Genomic DNA, 14,562 nt, shown 5'->3' on the forward strand with positions numbered 1-14,562 from the left:
GCACAGACACACGCAAAGCTCGGGATATGACAAATGCGCGCAGCAAGGCTAGAATGGATACGTTTGGCTCTACTGGACATGCGCACATAAATACAGTGAAATTTTTGTCATACTGTACTAGGGCTTGCATGGACTAGTCGAGCTCTGTCGGAAACAATCGACTACTCCAGCATGCATTAACCATAATGCATACAAAGTGTTTGCAAGAACGACGTGAATTTTAGAATTACAATATTGCGTGGAGCTGTTACTATATGACCTTATCTATGTTGCATGTAAAAATAAAATATGTAATGTAATAATTAGGGTTGTAATAAATAGGCCTACCTTATTCGGAATGGCACGGATAATGTCTTAAAAAACAAATAACGCTCAAGGAATAATTCTGCCTGAATACTCGGCTAAAGCTGACAGAGTCTGGTGTTTGCTAGATAACAGGTGAGCCAGGGCATCAGCGCCAGAAGTGAATGAATGTAAACTTTGAGTGAAAAGATCGCAAATCAAACAACGCATTGTTGTCGCCTCTCTGTGCATCTCTCAGAAATCAGAGCGTTGCAAGAGTAATTTTACCTATAATAATACATCATAGCTACACGTTATATTATTTGTATATATTTAAAAGGCAAATATTGAAAGATTAGGCTACCATGATACGAATGAATGGAATAAGCACAGCGCGCTCACCAATCAAACGGCCGCGCTGCGCGTCTCAGTCTCTCAAAAACCAAATCAGTTCTCTCTCAAGAGTAGGCTAATAATCAGCTTCGATACGGATACATTGTGTACTTGTCCTACATGTTTGCATCTTTACCTTTTGCTGGTTTGGGCGGAACACACACATCTGTTTAGTGAAGTTCATTAACATTAAGACTCGCTCAAAGTGTTCTGCGTAATGAGAATCTGTGCATTGAATGGATTCAGTCGTGTTCAAATGATCACTAAACGTTTGTCATGACATCTCTCTGCTTGCATGATAAATATTATTTTAGAAATTAATAATTATTTCAGTTTAACACGACATACTTGTTCAGTGATAACTACGAAAAAATATATAAAAAGTCATAACAGTCTTATCAAGTAACTGTACGATGTTGTATCCGAATGCAGATAGGAAAAAAATTTGTGATTTTTACAGATACAAATACTGGCTGTTACATGAAAATGTAAATATGTAATGTCATATATAAAGTTTTTAAAATTTACATATGTAATTGTTGCATAAGGCTATACATTAATACGCGTTTATTGATAAAAAAAAAAAAAAGGCCATCTAGGTGTAGACGTAAATAAAACACAATCTAACAGGTAGAAAATTAAATTAGAAACATCTAAACTTTTCAGGTCGCAGTAAGTGCACCACTGGTCATGCATATCCTTTCCCGGAACAATACTTAAAGCTAAGGCAAGATGGAGAAACAGATGATCATAGTTGTACAAGGATAGCCATTTTTTTAAATGAATCTATTAGCAGAGCTACTGCAAGGGATTTTAAGTGCTGGAATTCCATTTATTCTTTGCTGAAACTTCTGCGTCATCATGGAGAGCGGGTCATGGTTGCCCAGCAACAGCAGACGCCACTGGAGCGCGAGCGCAGGCTACAGAGTGCTTTGGAAATAAGGAGAGCGGCGCGCCTAGCGTTTTCCACACGTTTTCAGTCGCGACATCATGCAAATGTGGTTTGGTTTTTTAAGGAGAAATTTTTTATTTTATTTTTTTGCTGGACTCGGTCGAGACCAACTAGAAGACTTGGCGAGTCCAATGGCCAAGTCCGAGACAAGTCCGAGTGCAAATTCAACGAGTCCGAGACAAGTCCGAGACGACAGAAAAATGTCTCGAGTCCGGACTCGAGTCCAAGACCGGACTCGAGTACTACAGCCCTACAAAACAAACATGCCCAAACAAACTTGAGAAAAATGAGAAAATTCACCCTCTCTTTACACAAAGCTTTTTTTTCAACAGCTTTTTTCAGATGTTAAATTGAAATAATGCATCCCCATGTGTGAAAATCTGCCCTGCAGAACATTTTCTCACCAAGGAGGTCATTTTAATGTTAGCTTTGCCCAAAATAAATTAATACAATAAAATCCTAACAACACATAAAATATAGTATGTGCGATTATTCCCAAGAAGTGCTTGACATGAAATCTTGAAAAATGTAATTTCTTCCAAAAATATGTTATTCCTGTTTAAATGTTTTATAGATAAAGAGCTGATCTTGGTGTTGATTTTGGTCATTTGTACGTGTGTATTTATGTACTTGTCCTTGCTAACGCCAGACAGCAGATTGACGAAATTCTAACCATTTAAGAATCATCTTCTAACATTAAAAGAAAACTCATTAAAGCAACGATACACATAATATAATGCTATTATAATCTTCCTTTAAAAAAATGATTGTCTTCTAAAAATCATTATACATTTTTTTTAAATAAAAAAAAAATCAATATTGTTCACAGAAATGTTCCAAAAACTGAATAATCATTTAATTTTTGTTTCACTTTTAGTTGAAGTTTTAGTAATTTACATGCTTTATATATAGTGCATAAAAATATATATGTGTACACTGTATCTATTTTTAGATTTATTGTTTTAAATACTTAATATAGTCTAAATTTAACATTTCCAATTTTCTAAATGTAAACTAAAAGGTGTTTTTTGTTGTCTATTTTTTTTTTATCTGATCTATATGATTATATTTATTTTATTTCCAATTTATTTCAGTTAGCGAAAACAGTCACTAATCGTTTTAGTTTTAAGGTTGGGATACTCCACACAGCGCTTAAAATCTGAACAGATTTTAAAACATTAGGCATCATATACTTAGCAACTTTGGGAGATAGTCACATAGGAAAAACAGGCCATAAACGACTGAGGATCGCACACTACCAGACCTTAAATTCATTCAGATCACAACAACAAACTCATACAGAAACGTGTGCCTTGTTGCTAGGAGACGCTTGACAAATCAAAACAATGTGTTCTAAAATCAGTTAAAATTTCGAACCTGTTTGATCTCCTCAGACTGAATGGAATCAAAGTCTGCAGCTAAAAAACTATAATCAATTGTATTTCAGCACCTGGGTATATGCATCCATTCAAGGTTATTAATTAATTTAGGTTCCTTTTGTTTCTCCTGTGTATTTTTATTTGCATTCATTTAATACAATAAATTACTTTAATTCCTTACTTAAAATCGGGCTCTCATTCTGTTCACAGCTGTGGCTGCTGTTATTCTGAGGTAAAAGAAATATAAACTAAATTTATATTTAGTAAAAGATTTACAAGCTGTCAAAGGCGGCGTGATCTGCGAGCAGCTGACTGAAGTCTGCTCTGAACTGTTAATTCAAACAACGTAAAAACGCTGAAGAAAGCGGTAAGAATAACAAAAAACATTGCCAATCTTCGATCAGTAGAGTAGGCTCTTTGAATTTTTGCACTGTGACAATGTCAACATGGCGGATGTAGTACGTTCGACTTCCATTCATACTACCCACATTCACATTCATACTTTTTTTACGATCGAGTAGTATGTTCAAATTCAAATGTAGTATCTAGTAAGGAATGTGCGTTTGCGATTTGAAGCTAAAAAAATAATCTGAGTCTGTAACCATCATACACCACACGGTTTTCTACTAAATCTGTCAACTCCAATCTAATAGCTATGACATTCAGCAACTAGTGTCAACTTCTCCAGACTGTAAACCCTGCGGCGCATTCCAGACTTTAGTTAAAAAGCTGTCACCCATATAAACTCTTGGATCATGTGTGCAGAACCAGCTGGTGTTGATACTGAAGCACTCGGCGTGAAGGAGTGTCTTTAATACTCACACACACACACACTTACTGCATGGTCTCTTACACCTCAATGGAAGTGTGAAACATCGGCACACTCACCAAACGCCGCTGACACAGCGTGTGGACAGAGCCCGGGGCATGATCTCTGAGCCCTGCTGCATGAAACCACCGATCGGAAACCACAGGCTGTTCCCCAGTGTGTACTGATTCTCCAGAAGGTCCCTGCGGTCCCGCAAACACGGGAAGGGGTTGTACCACTCATACGGACTCAGCCTGATGGAGGAAGCGAGAAAACAAACAAAGAAGCAGAGTACTGTGAATATAATGATATTTAAAAAAGATGTGTATGTAGTATTGAGTGATAGTGTGGTACCTGGCAGCCAGGAAGAGCACACAGCTAACAGCCAGATAGGCTAAAAGCATGAATAGCCAGACAGCTGGCGAAAAGGGATCCAAGAAGGAGAAATAACCTGGCTTCCTGCCCTGTAGAAAGCACATAAACAATTCAAACAATGCTTTCACCACTCCTACAGCCAGAGACTCTCCAAACAGCTGAAAGCTTTTCCCGATACAATAGCGGTTTCTGTTTAGTGCATGCTTTCATATGAAGAGGCAAAAGTTTGGTTTTGATACGGACAAAACATTATGCACAATTTTTCATGTATTCATTTATGCATTATGCATCAGGCAGGTGCTTTTATCCAAAGCACCTTTCAAGCACCTTCTCAGGGAACTGATGCCGATATACTCGCATCATGGCTTACTGTTTGAGCTACAGGAATGCAAGATTTTCAAGCAAGAAATGTTAAATAATAATTCAACCAAACAAAATCTTAAGAAAATTCCTCACTAAGCACCAAGCGGTAAATTCAGCACGGCACGTCCCATTGGATTTAACAGGAGATTTCCACAAATGTTATTTTCAGTATATTTTCTGATTTTACTAGGGACAAAAGGAGTTAAACTTGAATGGATATTTATTAAATGGAACTTAACCGTCTGAGCTATTAGCTGAATTAATTTCCATGTTGTAGCCATTTAAGAAAGTGTATTTTCTTTATATAATTTGTTTAAATATTATTGGTTTGTGGTTTATTTAGTTCAATTTACTAATTAAGAAATTGTAAGAGGAAAACTGAATGGCATAACGCCGGAAGAAGGGAAGTGGGTCAGACATAATTTTTTGACCACTTCATATGTTTTGTTTGTAGAATTATTTTCCTTGGAACAAATTACGTTTGATATATTTGATATATCTTAATTTGAATACGTTTTTTGTTGGTTGTTTACTTACTTTACTTTACCGCTACCATGCTTCCACGGCCAAAACTAAGGCAGAAACATCCAAAATATAAAAAAATATATAGTATAGTCACAATTCAGTTTATTACAAATGTGTCTTACTATGTGGACGCGGTACAGGATACTGATGCCAAGGTTCATGAAAGGTTTGGAGAAGTCGATGACCTTCTCCCGCTCCGATGTGATGGTAAATCCAGCCACTGCCAGATCTGCTTTCTGTAACAATCAGAGAAAGAGAGAAACGGCATAACTAGTTTGATATAACGCACTCAGTTATTTTGCTCTCCGATACAACAGCAGTTTCTGATTATACCTACATCCGTTTGGATCACGCAAAAGCATTCAAACCTATACTAATGTGTTGCAGAAATTACATTTGCAAAGAATTTCAGCAGAAGAGACAAAAGCCTGTTCTGTATTTGATTTATTTAATACCGAAATTAAGTGTTCTATTCATAGATTAGCTTCTACAAAAAGCTTCGAAGAAATGGCTGAAGTCTTGCTGTGTAAACTCAGGCATACATGCACGTCCTCTATAATTTGAAACCAATTATATTGAGCGACTTTCAGTTCATGAAACTTTTTAAAGACTAAATGCAGATTAAAAAGTATTATAGAAATGACCTGAAATAAACCTGATGGATTTCCTGTACACCCACAGTACGCTTCAGGGCTCATACCACACTGAGTTTTACTGAATTTACTCTGTTTTACTGACAGATGCTAACTACCAAGCCTCTCTGTTGTGGTGATAATTTAGTGATGCTGCTCAGCACTCATTAGTATACCGCTGGGCCAGTTGTTAAATGCTTGACTGCAAAAAGCCCTGTGATTTGGTTTCATGTTGTTTGTGCCCCACGTGTGTTCCAACACTAAACATTGACCTTGGTTTCAAGGAGCACTCGAGAAGAAAAGCATTCGACATTATCAGAGCTTCACTGATGAAAACAAGGAGTGGCAGAGAAAAGAAAAAGGACATTTAGAGCAAGGAGAAAGAGCAAAGAGACAGGCGAAGAATTGAAAAGGGGAAAGTCAAGGCTGGACAGCTGGATGGATGAATAGACAGATAATAAAAGGATGTAAGTGCACTGGAAGAAACCTGGGTTGATGAAAGAATTCGATATGAGAGTCCTTGGGTAAGAGGAGAGAGATTTATCTATTACGGGGAAGGAGAGAGATAAAAAAACAGGGGTAAAGAGTACAATAGAGTCCTATGAAAATGGAAAGAGAGGGGGATAACTAAAGCGCTGGACATTGAGAGAAGAAACAGATACAGAAGGGGCGATGAGGAGTGGTTAAGAACAGAGAGATGGTAAAGACAGGCTTCCAGCGAGGACACAGGGAATATTGTGCCCCTGAGAGATGAAGGGAACGAGGGATATGCATGAAAAATGAAGGGGGAAAGAATAAAAAGCACTAGAGTGAAAGTTCCTGAGGAAGGAAATGAACAATAATGAATTAAAAAAACCACTGTGGTGTAATTTCACCCGTTTTCTTTCCTTCCTCAAGGAGGAGAGGGGCAACAGTGTTAAAGTGACTAAATTAAAGCAGTGAGGCTACTAACTAAACTGCATTTTTCAGTAGTGTGACAGTAGATGAAAAAAAAAACTTAATGTAAGTTACTGCTTTTATCAGAAGCTAATACCTACCTTTGTAAATCTGAACTATTGGAAATGATGAGTAGCTTGTAGTTTCAATATTCAATATAATAGATCAATATTAGTTTATTCCACTTAAAAAAAAACAAGTGTACCTTACATATCTCTCAATTTCTGCCTAATTGATTACTGAGACAGCGCTTTGTAAACCATCAAACACTGGTGTCAAGCAAAAGCTGAAGTGTGCATCCATGGAGAAAGATGTTAGGTTTACACACAGTACATCAACATGTGCCGACTACACACTGACGCTAACAGCTGTAATGGTATAGTGCCATAGAATAATTAGACACAGAAGGAACTGATTAGTATGTGTGTGTGTGTTGGTGTATTTCTAAAGGGCTTTGCCGAGACCTGCCCACACTGGGGTTAATAGAATGACATTACTGCCGCCATTATTTTTAGCATTAGTGCGAATAGTGCTAATATCACTAATCGTTACTCTAATGGAAACATCAGCTGGCAAAGGTCCAGTGTGGAAATCCAGCTAGCTGTATCCAAATATATAAATATATAAAATACATTTTCATAAAAAGCATATTTGTGTTTTAGTTTGGGAATTCTGATTTTAAAATCAGGTATATGACATTATTAAACACTGATATATAAAGAAATTCATTCTTATATATATTGTATATTAAATATAATAATGTATAAGATTGTTAAATACGTTTTGATGAATGAACACTAAACAAATAGATTATGCAAGCTGTATTAAAAGCTAAAAAAAATTCTGTTGGCAACTCTGAATAATTTTTATTCTGTTTATTAATATTAATGTATTTGATGAATTACTAAACATTGGTGCATTTGATCATATTGCTGTTGCTGCAGCTTTATTACAGCAATTAATGCATGTGTGTTTTTAATGGACATAAAAGCCCCAAAATAAATAGTTTTAGTGTTGGATTTTTTACCTAATCGATTCTCAGGAATATAAAATGATTAAATTAACATTTAATACTATATATAATACATATAATATTAACTATAAATAGTTGAAGGTTATTTCAGACATTGTGATGAATTAACAATTAACTAAACAAATCGTTTTTTAACTCTTAAATTCCGATTGTAAAAGCTGTGTTGAAAAAAAATGCTGTTGTTTGGCGACTATAAATAATTGTTTATTCATATTATCAGTATCAATCATCCATTTAATTACTTATTGAACAGTGGAGCATTTTATTATATTCCAGCTGCTGCATTTTTATTAAAGCAATAAGCCACAAGGCGTCCATTTTCAATGGAAATAAAAGCAAATAAAGCCCAAGATTTTCATTTAGGGTTGGTGTGGCTGGAAAGCGTCTCCCTTTCCACAGAGCTTAATTACAGACGTGCGAGCAGGCATGCATACCCTGTTGATGAGTTCCCCCACCATGCCGGTCCATGACCCATTCGGTTCTGGAGCTCCATACAGCCCATCATCCACCAGCTTGATCCGGAAGGAAAACTTCAGCATGGCTGCCATCTCCCGCAGCATATCCACACAGAATCCCTCGTACTGATCGTTACCCTGAAAGTCCTGGTAGTTCGCCTTGCGCTTCACGTATGGATCTTCCTATAAAACAGGACGAAGGTAACATTTAATGCTCTAATATTCCACTCTCAATTTCAATACAGTGAACCGCCATAAACTCAATGAAAGTCAATAGCCATGCAGTCTAAGTGGCATTTTGATTGGTGTTAAGCCATGAAATGGCAGTAATGAAACCTGGCTTTGACATGTGAAAGAAAGTTCCTTTTTGGCTGCAGCTTCCTGATTTTAATGTATTATATATTCTATATAGCAAACCTGTTTTCTTCATTTTGCAAGCACATGATGCAAATAAGACGGTTAATAATGTCTTGGGATGACTTGGTATTCCATGTGAATTGCTTAAATGTGTTTGCTGCCTGGAAGCAACATTGTATGATAGTGGAATGAATAATGACGCATTGAATGTGGATGTGGATGCTATAAACGAAGCTTCTAACAACATCATATGTTGTTTTTAATTTACATTCCACTTTACTTTCATAATTTGACATATTTCAGAGTGAAATAATACATTAAATGAGTAGAAAATGCAATGCGGTTCTCTGTGCTATTCATCTGGAATTGATAGACTGCTGAGATGTAGGTGTTATATACCAGAATGGCATGAGACTGAAAGCTGGTATAGAAATTATTGCTAAAAACAATGTTTATTAACATCACCTTGGTTAATATCATCCAATAGCCCGAGCTAGAAAAATGTGCACTGATGAATTTTCCACAATAAGACTAAGAAAGAGCATTAAGAAAGGAAATAAAATCAATTTTGATTTGATGTTGATTTTAACACGTCTTTAATAATGCATCCGATGAAACAATTGCAAGAATTAATCTAGTCTTAATGGGATATTTCAGTAAAAATTTAAAATTGTCATCATTTACTCACTTCCAAATCTGTATGAACTTCTTTTTCTTTTGAACACAAAAGAAGGTAATTTGATAAATGTTGGTAACCAAATTGTTGATGGTGTGGAAGTCAGTTTGGTTACAAACATTCTTCTTGTGTTGAACTGAAGAAAAATCTCAGGGAAGTTTGAAACAACATGAGGGTGAGTAAATTATGGCATCATTTTTATTTTTCGGTTAGCTATGCCTTTAATTGATGTTTTAAGATTTTCAAGTTGGAATCTAGTAAGCTCTTACAATCATAAACCCAAGAAACAACATTATTACACTATATATGCTCTGTGTAGACAAGCAAGGCTTTTTAATTCTCTCATATCCTCCCTGCTTTAAATAATGCATTGCTTTTACAAACATCTGTAGAGTCCATAATAACATTTAAGACACCTTAATGCACAATAGGGTTTAGAGAGGTGTTCTAAAAAGATTTCGCCTGATCACGGAAAAGCTTGTACCAGCTGAGTGCCAAATCTGGAAAACCCCTATACTTCGCAATTATCTTTGGTCTGAAATGCTCCTGCCAAACTCACAAGGCCCAGTTCTTACCAGTATTGTGGTGACGATTAGCGTCTTGTTAGCTAAAGTCTCAGACGCGTTGATGTCTAAAGACGTGGAGTTCATAGCCAACGTGTTATTGGAGTACCAGACACCGATCTGCAAATGTGAAGGGAAAAAAAGGTTTTATTTTAATAAAGACTAAGCACAGTTAGGACTACTTTCTTGAACAAATCTGTGCTGAAAGAGCTAAATCATATCAAATCATTTGCAACATTTAAAAACATATTTGATCTCGGGGAAACTGGTAGGAATAAACAAATAAGACGAAGGGATAAAGGAGAGATAAAAGAGCATGAAGCGAGGGATCAATACTATGATCAATAAGAGAGGAGTGAAGTGGAGATTACTCCAGCTACCACCCATTCATTAGACCTCACAACCTCTCCCGTGATTCTGGATAAAATCTGGAGTTAGTGTCCATGAGAATGAGCTTGTGTGTGTGTGTGTGTGTGTGTGTTACCTCTTTGTGACCCCCCTTGAATTTCTCAAGAATACGCAGTGTGTAATTGGTCCTCTGGCCTTTGCTGTTAAACTCCACGCGGCCTGTTAAGCCATCATACTCTATCTAAAATGAAAAAGAGAGAAAAAGGGGAACCAAGGGTAACAATCAAGAACTGACCCACAATATTAAGATAGAAATTATGGCGGAGGCGGAGAAAAAGAGAGAGACAGCCAGAGGACAAGTGAGAGGAAAACTCTGAGATGATTAAGAAAGTTAAGGTGAAGTGTCACTTCTGCTCCACCGGCATCACCAAATGCAATCGCGACAATAATAACAGTTTTCATTATTATTGGCAAGGGAGGGAAACACTTGGAGTTATGGAGACAAACCGAGAATGGAGGATGAGAGGAGGTGTGGAGATGGTGCCAAATGGAGTGCTGAGATGATGAAGTGATGGACAAACTGCAAAACAGATGGAGGGACACAATGAATGAAAGAGTGCACTTGTGACTAGACAACACAAACACCATCAAGGATCTCACAGTTTATAATAGCTGCATTAAAATAATGAATTACAAGCAGACCTTCAGACAGGTTGTAATAAACAATGCACATCTGGTGTATGGGGCACGGTTAATGATTGCTCTGAAACTAATGTCAGTTGTACAATTACTGTGGCTGGGTTTAATCATCGCAGAGGACATTAAAGTCATACTGCATTGGTCATCATCAGGGCTGTTGATGGACAGCGCAACAAGGAACATTGTCCTGGGCTCCGTGACAAGGGCGGCCCATTAAAAAACACATTTGTTTTAAAAAACAACATTCATTTGTTGTATACATAAATATATATTTAGTGGTTGTAGTAGCATAGCCTATGGAGCCTTTGAATTCAATTCAGCAAGTTTCTAATTGATTTTGAATTTTATTATAATCATTTCATTAGAATTTTGTGTTTAACGATTATATATATATATATATATATATATATATATATATATATACAGTTTTGTTCAAAATAATAACAGTACAATGTGACTAACCAGAATAATCAAGGTTTTTAGTATATTTTTTATTGCTACGTGGCAAACAAGTTACCAGTAGGTTCAGTAGATTGTCAGAAAACAAACAAGACCCAGCATTCATGATATGCACGCTCTTAAGGCTGTGCAATTGGGCAATTAGTTGAAAGGGGTGTGTTCAAAAAAATAGCAGTGTCTACCTTTGACTGTACAAACTCAAAACTATTTTGTACAAACATTTTTTTTTTCTGGGATTTAGCAATCCTGTGAATCACTAAACTAATATTTAGTTGTATGACCACAGTTTTTTAAAACTGCTTGACATCTGTGTGGCATGGAGTCAACCAACTTGTGGCACCTCTCAGCTGTTATTCCACTCCATGATTCTTTAACAACATTCCACAATTCATTCACATTTCTTGGTTTTGCTTCAGAAACAGCATTTTTGATATCACCCCACAAGTTCTCAATTGGATTAAGGTCTGGAGATTGGGCTGGCCACTCCATAACATTAATTTTGTTGGTTTGGAACCAAGACTTTGCCCGTTTACTAGTGTGTTTTGGGTCATTGTCTTGTTGAAACAACCATTTCAAGGCCATGTCCTCTTCAGCATAGGGCAACATGACCTCTTCAAGTATTTTAACATATGCAAACTGATCCATGATCCCTGGTATGCGATAAATAGGCCCAACACCATAGTAGGAGAAACATGCCCATATCATGATGCTTGCACCTCCATGCTTCACTGTCTTCACTGTGTACTGTGGCTTGAATTCAGAGTTTGGGGGTCGTCTCACAAACTGCCTGTGGCCCTTGGACCCAAAAAGAACAATTTTACTCTCATCAGCCCACAAAATGTTCCTCCATTTCTCTTTAGGCCAGTTGATGTGTTCTTTGGCAAATTGTAACCTCTTCTGCACATGCCTTTTTTTTAACAGAGGGACTTTGTGGGGGATTCTTGAAAATAGATTAGCTTCACACAGACGTCTTCTAACTGTCACAGTACTTACAGGTAACTCCAGACTGTCTTTGATCATCCTGGAGGTGATCATTGGCTGAGCCTTTGCCATTCTGGTTATTCTTCTATCCATTTTGATGGTTGTCTTCCGTTTTCTTCCACGTCTCTCTGGTTTTGCTCTCCATTTTAAGGCATTGGAGATCATTTTAGCTGAACAGCCTATCATTTTTTGCACCTCTTTATAGGTTTTCCCCTCTCTAATCAACTTTTTAATCAAAGTACGCTGTTCTTCTGAACAATGTCTTGAACGACCCATTTTCCTCAGCTTTCAAATGCATGTTCAACAAGTGTTGGCTTCATCCTTAAATAGGGGCCACCTGATTCACACCTGTTTCTTCACAAAATTGATGACCTCAGTGATTGAATGCCACACTGCTATTTTTTTGAACACACCCCTTTCAACTAATTCAACTAATTGCCCAATTGCACAGCCTTAAGAGCGTGCATATCATGAATGCTGGGTCTCATTTGTTTTCTGAGAATCTACTGAACCTACTGGTAACTTGTATGCCACGTAGCAATAAAAAAATATACGAAAAACCTTGATTATTCTGGTTAGTCACATTGTACTGCTATTATTTTGAACAATACTGTATATATATATATATAAAATGTTAAATGATGCTCAGTGACACTTAAAGGGATAGTTCACCCCAAAATTGTTTATACCACCATGGCATTCAAGATGTAGGTGACTTTTTTTCTTCAGTAGAACACAAACTTTTAATTTTTAGAACACAAATTTTTAAATGAATCCTTTGCAGTCTATCAGTCTTATAATGTAAGTAGATGGGAATCACGGCTAAAACATACAATAAAGCAAAAAAAATACATACACAAACAAAACCAAATTAAACCCTGCGGCTCGTGACGATACACTGATGTGTAAAGAATCAAAACGATTGGTCTGTGCAAGAAACTGAACAGTATTTTTATAGTTTTTTACCCCTCATTCACAATAATTTGGTTTGTTTGTGTATGTTTATTTAAAAAATTATTTGCTTTATTGTATGTTTTAGCACGTGATTCCCATCATTTTACTTTATAAGACCGATAGACCGCAACAGTTTCAGTTAAAAAACTCAGTTTGTGTTCTACCGAAGAGACAAAGTCACCTACATCTTGGATGCCCTGGGGGCAAGCAAATAAACATCAAATTTTCATTTTTGGGTGAGCTATCCCTTTAATGCACAGTAATTGAAAAATTGATTGAAAAGCATCCGTCATAAACTCTCTGAATCTTGTTCATCGATGCCAAGAGTCTGCTGCAAAGATAATTTTTTTTTTTCATAACATGCACTGATGAACTGTGTGCAACGAGACAGGAAACTAATGTTGAAAAAGTAAATAAATTCAATTTAAATTTCATGTCGGCTTTAAAAGCCAATAAGCAGCCGGCAAGTGGAATCACATCATCATAAAAACCAGATTAAAACAAGGACACTGATGATTAGGCTTCTGCAGCTCATCAGAGACGACACAAGCATTAAAGTGACATACAGTAACAACAGCCGTAAAGACTAAACACTAAAATCATCAAACACAGCAGCCAGAAAATGACTGCCAATGGCACGTACCATGCGCAGGTAGTTCATGAGACTTGTGCCGTGCTGCCAGATGAGTGAAGACGTGCAACTCAGAGGCTTCACTCCGATCTCCTGACTGCGGTTCAGTTCTCGCACTGCTCCGACCACCACATGCACTGCATCGAACATCAGCGCAGATGACAACTGTAGGTGGACAGAGAGCATGAGAGAAGCAAGATACACCGAGGCGAAGATAGAAAGAAAGAAGGAGAAAAAGAGAATAAAGGAATGCAGAATTGAGAAAGACAGCAAATGAGATCATTAGGGGGAGAAGGAGACTTCACGTCTGTTATGGCCCTACAGCAACTGTCTTTCTAACAGAGGTTCCTAAATTGCGTTGTGTGGCTCACATCCTATTTGGACACATTTGAAAAAAAACGTCTGGCAGAAATAACATCTCATTATTCTATAGATTTAGAAGTTACTACGGTTTACAGTTCACAGTGTTTGCCCTTCTAAGCAAATCTCAGCAAAATCTGCTTTAAATAATGCAACGGAATGTCAATCAAATTACTGAAATTATGGAGGCTCTTGAAAATTGAAAAGTATTTTTAGATGCAAATGCAACTAAACACAATGAGCGTTACTCATATACATCTCCCGACAGATGAAGGTTTAATTGCTTGATTTAAAAAATGTAACAAATTCATAACCTCTCACACTTAAAACTAACACAACAGCTTGTTTGTAAAGGACTTGTGTCCTAAGGCTGAATTGTCAAAAAAAGTTGCAGTGTTTCT

At 36.8% G+C, this 14,562-nt stretch overlaps 1 protein-coding gene across 3 annotated transcripts in view; it reads right to left on the reverse strand.

The window, feature by feature from the left end:
* LOC127934861 (glutamate receptor ionotropic, kainate 5-like) overlaps positions 1-14,562 on the reverse strand; it is a 79,555-nt gene that overhangs the window by 19,572 nt on the left and 45,421 nt on the right. For all 3 annotated transcript variants that reach the window (XM_052532389.1, XM_052532390.1, XM_052532388.1), the window contains exons 12-18: positions 13,814-13,966; positions 10,214-10,318; positions 9,742-9,849; positions 8,113-8,316; positions 5,200-5,313; positions 4,169-4,278; positions 3,895-4,068 (exon numbers count right to left, since the gene is read on the reverse strand). In XM_052532389.1, coding sequence (XP_052388349.1) covers positions 3,895-4,068; positions 4,169-4,278; positions 5,200-5,313; positions 8,113-8,316; positions 9,742-9,849; positions 10,214-10,318; positions 13,814-13,966 — 968 coding nt within the window. The remainder of the gene's footprint in view (positions 1-3,894; positions 4,069-4,168; positions 4,279-5,199; positions 5,314-8,112; positions 8,317-9,741; positions 9,850-10,213; positions 10,319-13,813; positions 13,967-14,562) is intronic.

This window comes from Carassius gibelio, chromosome A19, assembly GCF_023724105.1.
Source record: "Carassius gibelio isolate Cgi1373 ecotype wild population from Czech Republic chromosome A19, carGib1.2-hapl.c, whole genome shotgun sequence".
In the NCBI taxonomy this organism is placed as follows: Eukaryota; Metazoa; Chordata; class Actinopteri; order Cypriniformes; family Cyprinidae; genus Carassius; species Carassius gibelio.